The following is a 16,146-nucleotide window of genomic DNA, read 5'->3' on the forward strand; positions in this document are numbered from 1 at the left end:
AACGCTCTAGATTTCTGAATGGAAACAATCACATGAATTGATCCAAACTTAAAGTTCATCCGAAGTACAACTGAATTTCAACTGGCCGGTTGAGCGTGAGCTTCCAAATTTAGTAACACATCAACCAGAGCACGAAAATCAGAGAAGATCCAAGGGCTGACATTCATCCAAACCACCCTTTAAAAGACACACCTCCATAAACCCTAGCAATCAAGCATCTTTCCTCTCAAAACTCGCGAAAACCCCCTGTCGGCTACCCCCCACACCCGCCTCCACCCATGGCGTCCCTCCCTAACGGCGCCGCCGCCGCCGCCGCCGGTTCCTCCGGCGCGCGCCCGGTGGACAAGGAGGTGGACTTCGCCAACTACTTCTGCACCTACGGCTACCTCTACCACCAGAAGGAGATGCTCTGCGACCGCGTCCGCATGGACGCCTACCACTCCTCCGTCTTCCGCAACGCTCCCCACTTCCAGGGCAAGGTGAGGAACCCCTGAATCCCCTTAAAAAATCGTTTTTTTCCAGCAATTTGGGTGTCTGATTTGATGAATTTGGCGGATCTGTCAGGTAGTCCTTGACGTGGGTACCGGGAGCGGCATCCTTGCCATCTGGAGCGCGCAGGCCGGGGCCAGGAAGGTGTACGCCGTCGAGGCGACTAACATGGCGGAGCATGCGCGCGAGCTCGCGCGCGCCAACGGCGTCGCGGACATTGTCGAGGTGATACAGGGCACCGTGGAAGACATTGAGCTGCCGGAGAAAGGTGTGCCTTAATTTCTTGATTCTTCTTCTTACTGCTGTTCCTGAATCCGAAGTCGATGGTAAAATTAAGTAATCTATGTCCCAATTGGAAAGGCATTCCAACTATATGACTATATGAGCTACATGCTTTTTTTATTGTATCAGGTGAAAATTTCTAATTTACACGAAATCTGGAAGTTACGATGTGTCGAGTGTTGACTATGTTTCTGTATGTTGTTTGGAACTGCAGTTGATGTCATTATATCAGAGTGGATGGGCTACTTTCTTTTGAGAGAATCCATGTTCGATTCCGTCATTTGCGCGCGTGACCGCTGGTTGAAGCCAGATGGTGTAATGTAAGTGTATGCTGCAAGTTACGTTAACAAACACTATCAAAGTTCTTCTTAGATAGAAAACAAATCCCCCTTTCAATCTTTTGTTCCTGCACACAGAATGCACATTTACTTTGTGTAAGATCATTCTTTTTGCAGGTATCCTAGTCATGCTAGGATGTGGCTAGCACCCATAAGAACTGGTTTGGGTGACAAAAAGTTGGAAGACTTGGATATTGCTATGGAAGACTGGAGTCTATTTGTTCAGGACACTCAAGCTTATTATGGAGTCAATATGAATGCTTTGACAAAGGCATATCGTGCAGAACATGAAAAATACTATCTGAAGGTATGTTATCTTCGTTTCTCTTCTCATGCTGCAGTCATGGAATTTAAAATTCAGGGATTTTCTTAGCTTCTGAACACCTTATATCTTTTCATAGCAAATTAATGTGTCTCCTTTTAAGTAAGTATAACAAATGTGTTGCCACGCCCTTCTGAGTAATTGGAAGAATCAATATCCTTTTCACTTATTTTGAAATACTTGTAGTTATACAAGCCTATATTATTTTCTCCATTGAAATTTGAGCCCTGTTATTTTAATTTAGCCTTTTCATCCTATGAAGCATGCCCTAGGTGTTTATCCTAAATCTGGGTATCCTAAAAGCTCTTGCTAAGAAATCAGCATGCAAAGAGCAGCGAATGACTAAGCCTGTATGTTTCATGGGCCTTTCCCGCTCACTTAATGTTCACATGATTGTATCCTTCTGCAGTCTTCGATATGGAACAATCTCCATCCAAACCAAGTTATTGGCCAACCTGCAGTTATTAAGGAAATTGATTGCTTAACAGCCACTGTTGATGAGATTCGAGAAGTTAGAGCACAAGTTACGTTGCCAATCAGCCTGGATGGAACTAGATTATCAGCACTGGCTGGATGGTTTGATGTTCATTTTCGAGTATGTGAGACTTAATTGCAGCCCACTTCATCTTATGACAATGTTACGACTTATGCAAGGTGCTCATTATGTTTTATGATAATTTTCAGGGTAGTGCGCAAAACCCTGCTGTGGAGGAAGTTGAGTTAAACACTGCTCCAGTTGAGCATGGGGGAACTCATTGGGGCCAGCAGGTTGGTTTCCTGGAACCATTGTTCTTTGGTAATTCCTAAAATATGTTACGAGATATAGCTTATAGTTACAAATTGTTCAATCCTATTTTCTACTTCAACTTGTAAATGTTGACCCATTACGTAAAAAAATTGTGTGCACTTAAGGAAAATATGTCTGTTTTCTTCTTTGAATTTTTAGTATAGGCAGGAGCAGGGAGCAAACCTTCTCTTGACTCCTGCAAAAAGAAGTCAAGATGTTATGGATGCTCTTATGAAGAAAGAAACTTGTTTTAAGATACATATTTATTTCACCGAAATCAGTATATTATGGGTGCTCTTATTTGAAGTGATAACTTTTGCAAAACAACACTCTTTTTCAATTGATTGTGTCATTATTTTAATGCATGCCATTCTTAAATTAGTAGCTGGTCTGGAAAAAAAATCATCAGTTTTCTTTTTTCTTTTCAAGGTATTCTTGCTGACTCCACATCTGAAAGTATCTAAAGGAGACAATGTTAATGTTTCCTTCTCGATGGTTCGCTCAAAGGAAAACCATCGACTTATGGATATGGAGTTCACCTATGAATTGCATGAGTTCTCTGGCAGGAAGCACCCAGCAGTCACAACCAAGATGTACTTGGAGTAGAACAAGGTTCAGTTCACAAAACTATGATTTGCTTATGAATTTCGATTAAATTGGTTTTGTTATTATATCATATGCAAATGCATTGGGTGATAATGAAGATCACTATTCACTATTGTTTGACAAAATGCCACTGATTTATGCTTTGACAGAATGCTGACCTGATTCGTTCGATGAAAGATGGGACACCGATAACCATGTGTCCTGCTGTCGCGGTCCCTGAACCTTTAAACCCTTGCTCAGAAGCTGAGCAACTGTAATCCTTAGTATGATGTGTGGTATTATACATAGCATGGGCTTTAAGGTCACCGTGTGCTATACCCATGATTTGTACAATGAGACCATTAGGCATGATTTAGTGCCAGAGATTTTGTTGTATTGGTAATATCTTATTGTTTGATTATTCGAGTAGTGGGAGCCATTGCTTCTCAATGTTGATGTATTGGCCGGTGTTGACCCACATTATTACGGTATTTATACTCTTTGGTGGAGCTCCTGGGAAATACTGTAGCAGCTGTTTTGCACTGTAGCGAGAAGCAGTTGCGCAAATTTACTGTAGAAAAGCTGCTGGATTATATCATTAAATTTCTGGAATCTGCTGCCAACATTTGCTCAATTCATCTGTTCTTTTCAGTGTCTGCCCCCTCAAATTTGCCATTCCATTTGATTCAGATTGGAATTGGTGCATGCGAAAGTAACCTTATTGACTAATACAAGGCACCTCAGTGTAGCACCGGCATTTTAGTATTTACATCCAAAATACATTACAGCGTAGCGTATCGTCCTGTAAATGCTTTACGGGGTCACCTAATCACCAGAATAGCACAGGCATTTTAGTATTTACATCCACAATATATTACAGCGTAGCGTCCTGTAGATGCTTTGCGGGGTGTAACACCCTAATTTTCAACTTTTGCAAATTAATAAAATTTGTTAGAATTTGCTAGAATTTAATGGTGTGAGTTTAAGGATTTAAGAATTTTCTAGGTTTTATTTAATTTCCTAGGCATTCAAATGTTTTTCTGAAATTTAATTAATGAATCATAGGAATTTATTGTTCCATTCATGCTGGTGCATTGATTTTGCTTGTTTGAATTCAAATTTATATTTGAATTCATTTGTTTGATCCTTTTTAAACAATAGGAAAACATTTCTCTTTCTCTCTTTTGGCCCGTTTCTCCTTTCGGCCGGGCTCCGCAGCAGTAGCACCGCAGGAGCCAGCCCAGCAGTGCCTCCTCCACGTCGACTCGTGTCCCACAGCCCAGCACAGAGCCGGCCCGCTCCTTCACCCGTCTCGCTAACACATGGGGCCTAGCCGTCATCCCTCGGCCTATAAAACCGAGCCGCCGCACCCCCCAACCTCACCAAACCGTAGCGCCCTCACCTCGCACCCAGCATCGCCGCCGCCCGAGCTCAAACCCGTCGCCATCGATCTTTGCTCTCGCTGCCTTGCCGTCGACCAGAGCACCGCCCGGAGGTTCGCATCGTGGTAAGGAACCCGCCGGAGGTCCTCTCGTGCGCTCCCGTGCCCTCTACCACATTCCCAAGCTCGTTGGAGCTGCTGGCCCACCGCCGAGTCGCCTCTCCGAGCTTCACGTCGCCGTCACCGCTCTAGCCACCACTCCGAATACCTAGATCGGTTCGCTGTGCACCCAGCTTCGTCCCGAGCCAGCCCCATCGAAAACTGTGAGCCGCCGCTCAAGCTACGCCCGATTCTGGCGAGGTCCCCTGCGCACCGCCGTTTAGCCGCACGTAGCGCCGCCGCTTCCATCCCGGCCGTCCGCAGCCATCCGATCGAGAGCCGACGGCCACGATCGGATCCGACCCGGGTCAATACCGGTCAACCCCGCCGCCGCTCTGTACTTTTTGCTAAAGAAACCCTGAATTTTACAGTTTTTGCACCCGAGGCCCTGCACAGTTAAAAAGTAATTAGATTTAGATCCTTTTTCTTCTGTTTAGGCCCCTCCTTTTTTAGAAAATCCCACCCACAATCCTGGATCTATTCTTTTACGCTTTAGACCTTCTGTTTATATGTTTAATTAGATTTTAGCCCTTGATTTCTTTAAGTTTAGTCCCTAGAAGTTTAGTTTTCCCTCACTTAAACCCCTAAACCTTGTTTAGCTCATATCTTTAGTGTTTTAAAATCCGTTTAAAGCGTTTCTTGCACCTATGAGTTCGTGCTGATGCGTAGATTTGTTGTATGATTTTGTTTTGCTCTATTTGCTACTGTTTGATGTAATGTTTTCTTATTTTAGTTCTTTGTTTGCTTGTATGTACTTGTTTCCTGCGCATTTGCTGCGCATAGAAGGATCGCAGTTCGAGGGATTCGAATAGCAAGGCTTTGAGCAGTAAGAGCCAGTTCAAAAAGGCAAGTCGTGCCCTTGATCACAATTTGATCCTATGCAACCTTTACTTTTATGTTCAATACACATATGTTATATGTTATGCACTTTAAGTATATAAACATGATTGGTCCTATTTAAGGTGTACCTAGTTTTATCCCTAAGCCTTGATCAACCTAGATTTATCCCTACGCCTTGATCAACCTAGATTTACTTTAATGTTGGGTAGTGTCGGTGCGGAATCTGGCCGACTAGTAAATATAGTAGTTTTGTCGTGCGTTAGATCGGATGTGGCCTAGCACTCAATGACACAGGATGTATACTGGTTCGGGTACCGGGCCCTACGTCCAGTTCGGGTCGGTCGGTCGACTATATTCCTGAGCCCAGGTGCTCGAAATTTGTAGTGGGGTTACAAACGAGTGAGAAATGAGAAGGGGATGTTTGAGACCCGGTCGTGCTCTGGCCCAAGTGGGAGAGAGTGATAGGGGCTCAAATGTGCGCTATATGTTCGAGAGTGCGTTCGTCTATGTTTCTCGTATGTCAGAAGGTTTCTGATGATGTATTGCCTATCTTAGATGTGGAGGGCCCATCCCCTTTTATAGTGCAAGGGGACGGCCTTACAAGTCAGAGAGAGAGAAAGAGTGTGTGCGGGTGCCGTCTAGTCTTATCGATGCCCACGTCGTCGGGTATCATACCGCCGTCCTCCGTCGCTATTCATCTCGTCAGTCCACTCCATTGTAGCGGGTAGGTTGCAGCGGCACTGTGCGGGCGTGCGCAGGGCGTGGTGTGGTACGGTCCTTTGTACGGCGGTTGACCTGGGCGCTTTCCCTTATCCGCTCCACCTACTCCCCGGGCCCTAACCGAGCGGGCGTCCCCGATCAGTTGTCCCGGTCGGTCCCGACCGTGTCGGTCGGGGGGAGCGGTGTGCGTTGGTACGACACATCCCCAGTTAGGGGGACTCGGTCGGAGTCGGACTGTGGTCCCGGTGCCGTCCAAGCCTTCCGATCGGGGCACCGACCCGGCCTTCCGGTCGGAGGCGCCGGTCGGTGGCCGGATCTTGGTCTCAGCCTAGCATTGCGTAGCTGGGCAGGCCCTAGGCGCGTGTCGCCGCGCCTCTTGTTTGGCCGAGCGTTGCGGGAAGGCGGGCCCTTTGGGGACCCCGAGTCTATGGACCCGTCAGGTAGTTCTTGCTTAGTTGTTCTAACTGAGTATGGTGGTATTAATGACCTAATGGTTAAACTTATTTTATTTACGCTATGCCTTCCATTAATACAAGATCACCATGCTTAATTGGAACATGGAGCGACCACCCAAGAAAATAGTACAACCATAAGAATTACATGGCTCTGGTCTTGGCTAATTAATTAGAGACTCTAGTTTGGAGCGGTCTTAGCGAAAGGGTAAGAGGGGCGGCAGCAGATGGGTATAACTTAACCCTCAGACCGATCTGCTATATAGTAGCTTCGCAGTCTTGAGAGAGGTTTATGCTCTGCTACTAATCCGAAAACTTTAGCAGGCTACTTCTTATTAGGGAATCTTTATAAAGATCTCATAGCGTCCCTATGCAATCACACCTCGAAAGTGTGGTATTGTGCCTGGCCCGCACAACATGCTTGGGTCTAAAGTTCTTTTCAACTTTTACGCGACTTGTAGTGAAAGTGTACAACCTCTGCATGGTGTAAAACTATTATAACAGCCGTACTCACGGTCAAGAGCGGTCTGGATCCTCGCATGATTAATTTATCGAAAGTTGAATTAAATTGATGTTATTTATTGTTGTTATATTTATTTATGTATATGCTTAATGTGGGGTGGTGTAAACTTATACTTAGTACAATTAAATGCTGAAATGCTATTAAACCATAACCTCATTGAATAGCCTTACACTACATATTTCCCCACCCTTACTGAGTACCAACCAATTAAATGTTGAAATGCTATTAAACCATAGCCTCCTTGAATAGCCTTACACTACATATTTCCCCACGCTTACTGAGTACCAACCATAAGTGTACTCACTCTTGCTAAAACCGCTGCTCAGACCAAGTCAACTTTAAGGAGGTTCTGGAAGACTTTAAGGAGTACGTGTGCCACCAGTCAATTGCTTGTGGAGTCGTCGTCATTGTTGGAGTTCCGCTGCTAAAATAAAAGCTTGTTTTGCTATTCAAATTTAATACTTTCGGTCATGTAATAAATATAATACCCTCTCTTTACGTTTTGGCATTGTCTATGGTATTTACTGAAGTCGTTGCATGTATGAAACTTGATCCTGACGCATATATAATTTATTCATCTAGTTTTGCCTGTGACACGGATTCACCTAGTCCCCAAAATGGGATTTACAGTATGTATGTACACCGCAAACATGATGCTGGCTTTGCCGTCGCTCTTCAGAGTAGTGCATTTGGCCAACTCCCAGGACAGGTTCAGTTCTCCCAAAAACAATCATATAAGGAGCGTTCTTCGTGCCAAACTTTTGCACAGTACAAATTTCTTTAACTTTTCTTCTTGTTGGCTCCTTTTCCCTACTTCATCAACAAAAGTGCATCTCGGTGACGACCTAGGAGGGTCAATGCGGTTGCAGCTATGTGGTGAGCAGTTAGGCCAGCCAAGTCGAGTTGCTCAGCAAGTGAAGCATGTTCGATATACCTGTCTGGTAGCACAATGGGTCGCCACTGCGAGTTACAAAGAAAAGTAGACCTTGAGATTAGCATACAGAAACAACAAAAATTACCAAACAGTAACCTTGAAGTTACTACTAATGAACACATCAAGAGGGCTGAAGAATGTAGCTTGGATGCAGCTGGAGGCTCCATTGCAAGAACACATATAAAGCTTTGGAACCTAAAAAAATATTCCTTGAATTGAATAAAATCTGGAGTTGTATTGTATAAGTGAACATGAATTTATTATCATTCAATGAGCATCTTGTATTTCATAGAAATTGGGGGTTATATAGTCCTTACGTAAGGGCCAGCCTATCCAACTTTCAGGCATTAAGATACGTTTAAGACGTGGATGATTATCATAAGAAATTCCCACCATATCATAAGATTCGCATTCTTGAAAATCGGCACTTCTCCAAACACAGAAGACGGATGGGATTCTAGGATTATCTTTTTGGGCAAAGACTTTTATGTGCTGGGTACAGAAGTTACAAACAGCAAAGTGAACTGGTGAAGGTACCTTTATTCGGCCATCAAGTAGACCATCGAGTGAAATAAACTGAGAGACATGCGATCCAAACCCACCAACTGTTCCTTCTTCCACTGTGATAAGAAAACTATGATGCTGACATAGCGTTCTGATCAGATCAATGTCAAGTGGTTTGCAAAATCTCGCATTTGCAACTGTCGCCTGAATGCCAAAGTTGGATAAAAGAGAGCGAGCAATCAAGCATCTCTGGACCACCTCACCATAGCCAAGAAAAGCTATCTCTTTTCCCTCAACAAGAATCTCTCCTTTACCAATCTGAAAAAGGGCACAGAGACCAGGTAGAAAACTGCACTTTTTTTTGAAAACTAAAACTACACTTCTTTTAAAAAAATGTTAATGATAAAAGGAACAGTTACGTACTTTTCAGAAATAAGCAAATCCTTTTTTTTTGTCAAAGCAATGATTTTTTTTAATATTTAATGTTAAGAATACATACTACCTCTGTTCTTAGGACAAGCAAATTAGTTCAGTTTTGAGGCAGTAAAGTTGTATACTGTTTGTAACAGTTTTCCTTCCTGGTGATAAATTAAATGTTGAAATAAGAACATGAGGTTCTTAGCTATGTTAGCAAGCAGCTCAGCAATACAGCAGGTGTGTTTGAAATATGAGAGCTGTACTATTTGCAAGTTATGTCAACGTGGCAAAATAAATTGAAGAAAACCTACCTGAAGTGGATTTCCATATGTTAAAGTGCCACTAGTCCCAACAATGGCACCCCTAGGATACCGGATGCAAATAGGTCTGTCCTCAACCATTGCAGCTGTTGCCACCATGTCAACAAGTTCATCCTCGTTAGATGGTGACATGACAATCATGTTTGGCAAGCAGGACATGAATGTAATATCAAACGGTCCTGAATTAGTTGGGCCCTCAGACCCCACCAGACCAGCATTTGTGATAGCAAATCGAACTGGTATCTTTTGCATGTCCACATCTTCTACTATCTGCCATACATGTGAGATCTATGAAATGTAGTGTAATAACAGTAAAGCAGCCTTGCAGATTTACTGAACTAAGAGGAACTTATGCCCACACTAACTTAGCAGCAGTATGTGCTGGCACCTGATCATATGCTCGCTGAAGAAATGTGGATGGAATTATGCAGAAAGGCTTTAAACCTCCACAGGCCAAACCAGCGGAAAAGGTAACAGCATGTTGCTCAGCGATGCCCAAGTCAAAAAATCTGTCTGGGAAGCTGGACTGGAATAAGCGGAGTGATCGATCCATTCCCATGCCACCATGAACTACCACAATGCACTTGTCATTCTCTGCTTCTGCGGTTAATGCTTCTACAAAGCAGTCATTGTATGTCCTAGAAAGTCCAGTTTCTAAAAATTTAAGAAGATCATGGCTTGAGTTTGAAGGCCCTGTCATCAGTTTTTTTTAAAAAAGTTAACCCATAAAAGATTCATCCAATTCATATCGCTTATATATGCAAGAACATACAGTTTGCAATGAATCTCAAAGAACAATAATATCACAGTCGCAGAAGGATAAGTACATTAGCACCAGTAGACTCCTAGTGTACTTATTGGAATACGGAAACTTAAACGAGCATGTAAAATTTGCGACTGACATTGAGTCCAAGTTAAATGCTAATTATGACTTATATACATATGTTTTTTAAGAAATCTCTGAAAATTCTTTAGCATGAGTACTGCCATTTCCTTGTCTTGCCATGTTTCTTCCTCCCATACAGGAGGAACCCCAGTGCAGTGGTAACAGGGCAAGAGAGCTAAAAATGAAAAACACTAAGCATGCTTCCTAGCTCAGCAAAAGAAAAGTAAAACAGAATGCATATTTTGATAGTGACCTGTATCACAGACCTTCCTCATTTGGAGTTATTTCACTGCTAATATTTCCACCAGTGTCGTTTTCAGTCCCAGTAATTACATGTACAAGTACTGGACCAGTTGAATCTAGAGTTGCAACTTCCTTTAATACACAGATGAGATCATCAATGTTATGCCCATCAATAGGACCGATATAATATAATCCAAGTTCTTCAAAAAGAGTTGCTCCATGAGGACCTATCATACCACGAGCATACTCGTCAACTTTGGCAGCAAATTCATGCATCCCTTTGCCAAACCATTTGGCAAGTCCCTAGGAAGAAAAATTCAAATATCAAACTAGGGACATTAATATAGCATAAGACTAGACCATAAATCTCAAAGTAACAAGGGTGAAGTTGTTTTTCTAAGAAAGAAATCAGAGTTATAAATTACAGGCATTCAAAAAGTCGAACGCTGTGTTCACAACACATTCTAAAGGGATATAAGCATTTACCTTTGCAGCCTCCCTAAACCTCCTAAATCCTTTGCTGGATTGAATCTTGCTGAGAGCACTAGAAAAGGCATTGACTGACATCTTTGGCCGGTCATCAGCTTTAGGAAGCAAGGAGTGACAACTATCATTTAGAATAACTACCATGTTGGAATCGAGGAAACCAGCATGACCCATTGCCTCGTACACCTGGCCAGCCATGGTTGTCCAATTACTTATAACTGTCACTATTCGATTTTTTCTCCCATTTATATCCCTTGCAACCGCCATCCCTGATAAGAAGTAACTCTCAAACTATAGAAAGGAAAGGATACTTTAAAAGACTACAAAGAAGCAAGATTTAGGAAATTCTGAACAGGGCTTGGATTTTATTAAGCTGTGAAACTTTTGTGATAATTATTAATTAATCTGTCTGTAAACATTTTATACTGTGAGGATTCCATGCAATTTCACAGAAAAAAATAGAATAGGAACTGATAGCACTGAACATAACAATTTGTATCAGGTTCTGTAAATAAAAGAAAAATCTTAGTGCTGCATGCATAATTGGATTCGAAGCTAAATTCAACTTTCTTGAATTTCTCATGTAGACAAACCATCAATTAAATGCGTATAAGTGAAAACAAATACTAAGAAAATAACTCCTGCGGATCTTGTCAATTCCACATGCATAGAATAGGTCTCTTCAGTAACATATATACAATTTGACATGCAAGAAAGTAATGAACGAAGAGGCAGTACCAAGGCCAGCGGAAAGACTATTGCATCCATGTCCAGCACCAAAGGGATCATACTCGCTCTCAAAACGAGATGTGAAACCAGAAAGGCCATTTTTTTGTTTAATGGTATGAAAGAGAGAGCGCCTTCCTGTGAGAATCTTGTGTGCATACGCCTGTTGTAAGAAAATTGTTGAGCGAAAAAATATAGAAGATGAGAAAGTTGAGCAGAAATGATATCTGACAGTTCAAAACAGTAACAGAGAGATGTCTTACATGCTGACCAGCATCCCATAGTATCTTATCCATTGGGGCATTAAACACATAATGTATAGCAATTGTCAGCTCCACAACCGAGCGACCAGGACCACACGGCTGGCATTTTCTGGACATTATGAAAGATATTTCGGAACGAACTTCATCAGCTAACTGCTTGAGCTCCTGTTTTTTTAGGTATGCAAGTGTCAAAAAATTCTCAAATCATATATACTTATATACTAACTAAGAAAGGAAGGGCGAAGGAGTATGACTCTGACGACCTTACTAGATAGATTTTTCAAATGAATGGGCGCATCAATTGTGTCCAGGATTGGAGTAGGATCCTTCTCCCAGAAAAAATCATCGACATCAGGTAGCGCGGCCACTCGCTGAGTCACGCCCTGCACAAGAGTTGCCCTATCAGATCACAAAACTTGGAATTTACTCCAGGTCAATAACAATATACTCAAGTTTGGAGCTAAGCATCAACTCTGAAACTGAAAAGTTCATTTTGTGATTTACACATTGCAACGCTAGAAAGAGCATACCCTTAAAGGTGAAGCAGACAGTGTTTGGCAGGGCCTTGAGTCTGTCGGGTTGCATCTCAAATATCGCAGAGGATGGAAACGGTAGCTTGTGGAGTGAAGAACAGCAAACTCGTCATAAACTAGATTACGAGCAAGCGGAGAACGCAGAAACGCCGTGTCCATGCTGGAGCCGGGCGTAGCTGGTGCCCCAAATCCTGCAATTTGACGATCAATTTAAGAAGAAAGTAAAAAAAACCTGAATTGGAGGAAGACAGCTAGCTGAATCTGACGAGCAAGCAGCTTCTTCCCCACAGCCAAAACCACCAGCTGCCAATTAGCTTAAACACAAAACTGAAATGACCGCGTCTACCTCAAATCCAGCCTCCCCAGCTACTCAAACCGGCAGAAGACGCCGCCGCCGCCTCTCCTCGCGTGGGACCGGCGGCGACGCGGTCGGATGCGGCGGCTCCTGGCGCCTTGCGTGGGGGGCAGCAAGGCCAGCAGCCCTAGCTCCGATTTGGGTGGATGCGGAGTGTCGCGCTGTACTGGCGACATGACAGAGAGGCTAATCCCAACGGAAATTTCTAATCTTTTTGGAGTACAAGTTAATTAGTCTTGTCTCGTAATGATTCCCTCCACGTCGGCTTCGTTAGTGCGGTGAGCAGTGGCCAAATTGCGGCGCCTTTTGCCTGCGCGGGGGCTAATCTGCGAAAACTGCGGCGTGGAAATCCAAATAGGGGCTAATATGAAAATAAATTGGATCGCGATTAACAATAGGGTTCTTTTAAAAATATCCGTACCAATTAGGGGCCCTTTTGAAATAACCTTTTGGCCTGAGTTGCAAGGTGAAATTCCGGCTTCGACCCCCCGCGCGGTGGATTGGATAACGCGGGACAGAAAGATGGCGGCTTCCGCTCTCCATCTCCGCCTCCTCCCCTCGCCGCCAGCCGGTGTGAAGCTCCAGCAGCGGCGCCTCCGCTCGGTAAGCCCCGCGGAACACCAACTAGCGCCCCCTTCTTCAGTTCTTCTCCCTCCTGCATCTCGCCGTATTCCTGTTTCTCCGTCTCGTGTGTGCGTGTGTGCTTTCGTGGTGCTCGAGCATATGCCCAACAGTGTGTGAGCATTGCAATTAATTGTTTCTTTCTGATAGTATTCCTTTGTTTGCAAAGTGAGCATTGTACTGCCCTTGACTCATTGCTGCATTTAATGGGAACTGAATGTGACACGTTCAATTGCTGGTTTAGTTTAAGGCTCTAAGTTGCAGCATGGACATGCTAGATTCTGAGGTTGTGTTTGTGCGTGGTGTTTGTTGCAGAGAATACTGAGGCAGGGTGGTCTGTCTCGTAGATATTCAAAAGTAGTGTGCTATTACGGGCTCACAACTCCACCATATAAACTGGTATGTACGGTCAGCTCGTTGATATCGTCTCAACAGATTTTGGTTCTGTCATTATGTGAGTGACAAACTTTTATTGTTTTTGTGATGTGGTGATCAGGATGCTTTGGAACCTTATATGAGCAGGAGGACAGTTGAACTTCACTGGGGTAAGCACCATCATGATTATGTGGAGGGATTAAATAAGCAGCTTGCTACCAGCCCACTGTATGGATACACTCTGGAGGAGCTGATAAAAGAAGCGTACAACAATGGCAATCCATTACCAGAGTATAACAATGCAGCACAGGTAATTTTTCGGTGATTTATTCAATTTTGTTTACATATATCATTTGCTTCATTTCACTTGTTTTCTTTCAGGGGTGGGTGGATTACAGATTGTGCTTGTGCTTTCACCGATTTATGGATAGACTCTAGAATTCAACCTTCTGTCTTCTGACAAGCAGGTCTGGAACCATCACTTCTTCTGGGAATCAATGCAACCAGAAGGCGGTGGCTTACCTGAGGGAGGTGTGTTGCAGCAGATTGAAAAGGATTTTGGCTCGTTTACCAATTTCAGGGAAGAATTTATTCGCTCAGCCTTACAACTTTTGGGGTCTGGTTGGGTTTGGCTTGTCTGTAAGTTTCCTTCCCATTTTCTTTGATGTACAAGCACTATTGAAACTTGCTGATTTTCTGTTGTGCTCTTTCAAAAGCTAATTTCTAAGCTTAGGCTACATTTTGCTGATGTTTCTTGCAGTGAAGAGAAATGAGAGAAAGCTTTCAGTAGTTCATACACGAAATGCTATCTCCCCACTTGCTTTTGGTGATATTGTATGTTTACTGGACTCCGTTTTTTTCCCCTTGATGCGTTATAAGTTGAAAAGTTTAGAGTAAATTTTTCAGTAAAAACTTTGCAATGACAACACATTCTCTTCTTGTAGCCAATTATCAGCCTAGATTTATGGGAGGTAAGGATATTGACTCTTGAGTTTTAAGATCCTACTTTGTGCTAAATATTGACATTTCTCCTTTTCTGTTCAGCATGCTTACTACTTAGACTACAAGGTATGCTCTAGCTCTCTTCCTTTTTTGTGCTTAACACTTTTGAAATTTCACAAATTAGTTCTTAGAAGAAAACATTTGCGATGCTTACTTTTCAACTTTGCAGGATGATATGCTAACATATGTTACAAACTTTATGGACCATCTCATCTCTTGGGACACTGTCACTCTGCGCATGATGCGTGCTGAGTCGTTTGTGAACCTTAATGAGCCAAATATTCCAGTGGCATGAGATACAGATCACCCTGGTTATCAGGTAAGAATTCAGGAATTTGAAGCAGCCTGGCATACGTGCAACTTAATCATGTAATTAGACGCAGAAAATGGGGGCGCTATTAGTTTATCTGTTCTTATTTTTCCAGCTATAAGTAACCTTCAGTAGTTGCAGTAACTGAAACGCTCAATTCAGAACATCCAAAGATTATGTAATGCTCTTTCTCATGGCACAGCAAGGATTTTTTTTTCGATAAGGAAGCTTTATTAAATTTCAAGGGCATTACATCGATGAGGAAATAGAATATCAGTATTGAGATTCATGTTCATGGAATATCAGGTCACGTGGTGGTTTTATGCAAACATTTGTCTTTTCTCTATCTTTAGTTAAGATTGGGTTGTGACTGGTGCCGGGGTTTAACCTGCAACTGAACTGAGAACTTTGGTGATCTGGGGCTGTCTTTCTAACACGAGAAACACCAGATTGATATTTATTGACAAGGAATACTGCTGTAAAGCACCCCACTTCCTTACAAACTAGAATAAAACAATAAAGCATCCTACCTTAAGCTAGTTGATGCGATGTTCTTGCATCCACTATATGTGAGCATAAAATTATTCAGGCCTAGAGCCTACCTAGGATAGCAGATGGCCCAGTTATTTTCCCTTTTGTCAGCTCATATAAACACAACTATTTAATATCTCCTATCATATTCTTTGGTGCACAACTGTTTAAAGTTTGATCTCTTGTTTTCATCTACTGAACAGGTATCCTGTGAGCTAGACGTCGGGTCAAATCCTGCTGGAAGAAGCAGAGAGTTGCAAAAGACTGCATAAGAGATGCTTATCTCTCTATTGCCATCTACATGGTGAACTTAAAGATAAGCTGCTGAGTTTGCACCATTTCCATTGGCTATTGCTACAAGTTAGCATCTAGTTTCAAGATATGCAACAAAGCAGCTTTAGACACCTGGGAGCACGTAGATTATGATGTCCAACTTGGGCTTTGAAGCCATGGCACTTTCTCTAGGCAGCCATGCTTCATTACGAGCGCCCATAGTGTTGTTAGAATAGATTAAGATCTCAAGTTTTCATGACTTAATCATGCCAGCGTCTTGTTGTAGTGGAATGGAACCGTATTCTTGTTTTACTGGTTGAGGAATCCTAATAATTTTGGATTGTAGATTGTAGGGAAATCATGTGCGTGTCAAACACTGCAAGTGTGAGTTTTAGCCAGAAAGAAATTAGAGTTTGCGGATTGGAATGCAATGCTCTAGCAATCCAAAGCTTGCAGACACCACGGTTGATCTGCCAGAGTTATATGCAT

General features: G+C 42.8%; 3 protein-coding genes across 5 annotated transcripts; 2 read left to right on the forward strand and 1 right to left on the reverse strand.

Annotated features, from left to right (window-relative positions):
* The first annotated feature begins 224 nt into the window (after positions 1-224).
* LOC101753793 (protein arginine N-methyltransferase PRMT10) lies at positions 225-3,415 on the forward strand. The gene is made up of 8 exons (XM_004964454.3): positions 225-479; positions 565-757; positions 986-1,091; positions 1,227-1,416; positions 1,841-2,026; positions 2,116-2,199; positions 2,648-2,830; positions 2,974-3,415. Exons 1-7 carry the CDS (start codon positions 279-281, stop codon positions 2,822-2,824), a joined length of 1,137 nt encoding a protein of 378 aa, XP_004964511.1. The 5' UTR covers positions 225-278; the 3' UTR covers positions 2,825-2,830; positions 2,974-3,415.
* A 3,936-nt stretch (positions 3,416-7,351) lies between these two features.
* On the reverse strand, positions 7,352-12,741 carry LOC101755270 (probable 1-deoxy-D-xylulose-5-phosphate synthase, chloroplastic). 3 transcript variants are annotated; one of them, XM_004964459.4, is made up of 11 exons: positions 12,537-12,741; positions 12,188-12,381; positions 11,921-12,040; positions 11,658-11,822; positions 11,407-11,557; positions 10,669-10,937; positions 10,206-10,485; positions 9,442-9,746; positions 9,045-9,323; positions 8,350-8,634; positions 7,352-7,838 (listed from the first exon to the last, which is right to left on the reverse strand). In XM_004964459.4, the coding sequence occupies exons 2-11, from the start codon at positions 12,347-12,349 to the stop codon at positions 7,689-7,691; spliced, it is 2,166 nt and encodes a 721-aa protein (XP_004964516.1). In that variant the 5' UTR covers positions 12,350-12,381; positions 12,537-12,741; the 3' UTR covers positions 7,352-7,688. The 3 variants fall into 3 exon arrangements, with proteins under 3 accessions (XP_004964516.1, XP_012701074.1, XP_004964517.2); XM_012845620.3 differs by lacking the exon at positions 12,537-12,741 and adding an exon at positions 12,457-12,475; XM_004964460.3 differs by lacking the exons at positions 12,188-12,381; positions 12,537-12,741 and having other exon boundaries at positions 11,926-12,040.
* Positions 12,742-13,005: 264 nt separating this feature from the next.
* Positions 13,006-16,088, forward strand: LOC101756207 (superoxide dismutase [Fe] 2, chloroplastic). Its single transcript, XM_004964461.3, has 9 exons — positions 13,006-13,148; positions 13,482-13,565; positions 13,663-13,851; positions 14,009-14,180; positions 14,302-14,375; positions 14,486-14,512; positions 14,586-14,609; positions 14,713-14,862; positions 15,588-16,088. Exons 1-8 carry the CDS (start codon positions 13,068-13,070, stop codon positions 14,836-14,838), a joined length of 777 nt encoding a protein of 258 aa, XP_004964518.1. The 5' UTR covers positions 13,006-13,067; the 3' UTR covers positions 14,839-14,862; positions 15,588-16,088.
* Positions 16,089-16,146: the final 58 nt, after the last annotated feature.

This window comes from Setaria italica, chromosome IV, assembly GCF_000263155.2.
Source record: "Setaria italica strain Yugu1 chromosome IV, Setaria_italica_v2.0, whole genome shotgun sequence".
Taxonomy (NCBI): domain Eukaryota; kingdom Viridiplantae; phylum Streptophyta; class Magnoliopsida; order Poales; family Poaceae; genus Setaria; species Setaria italica.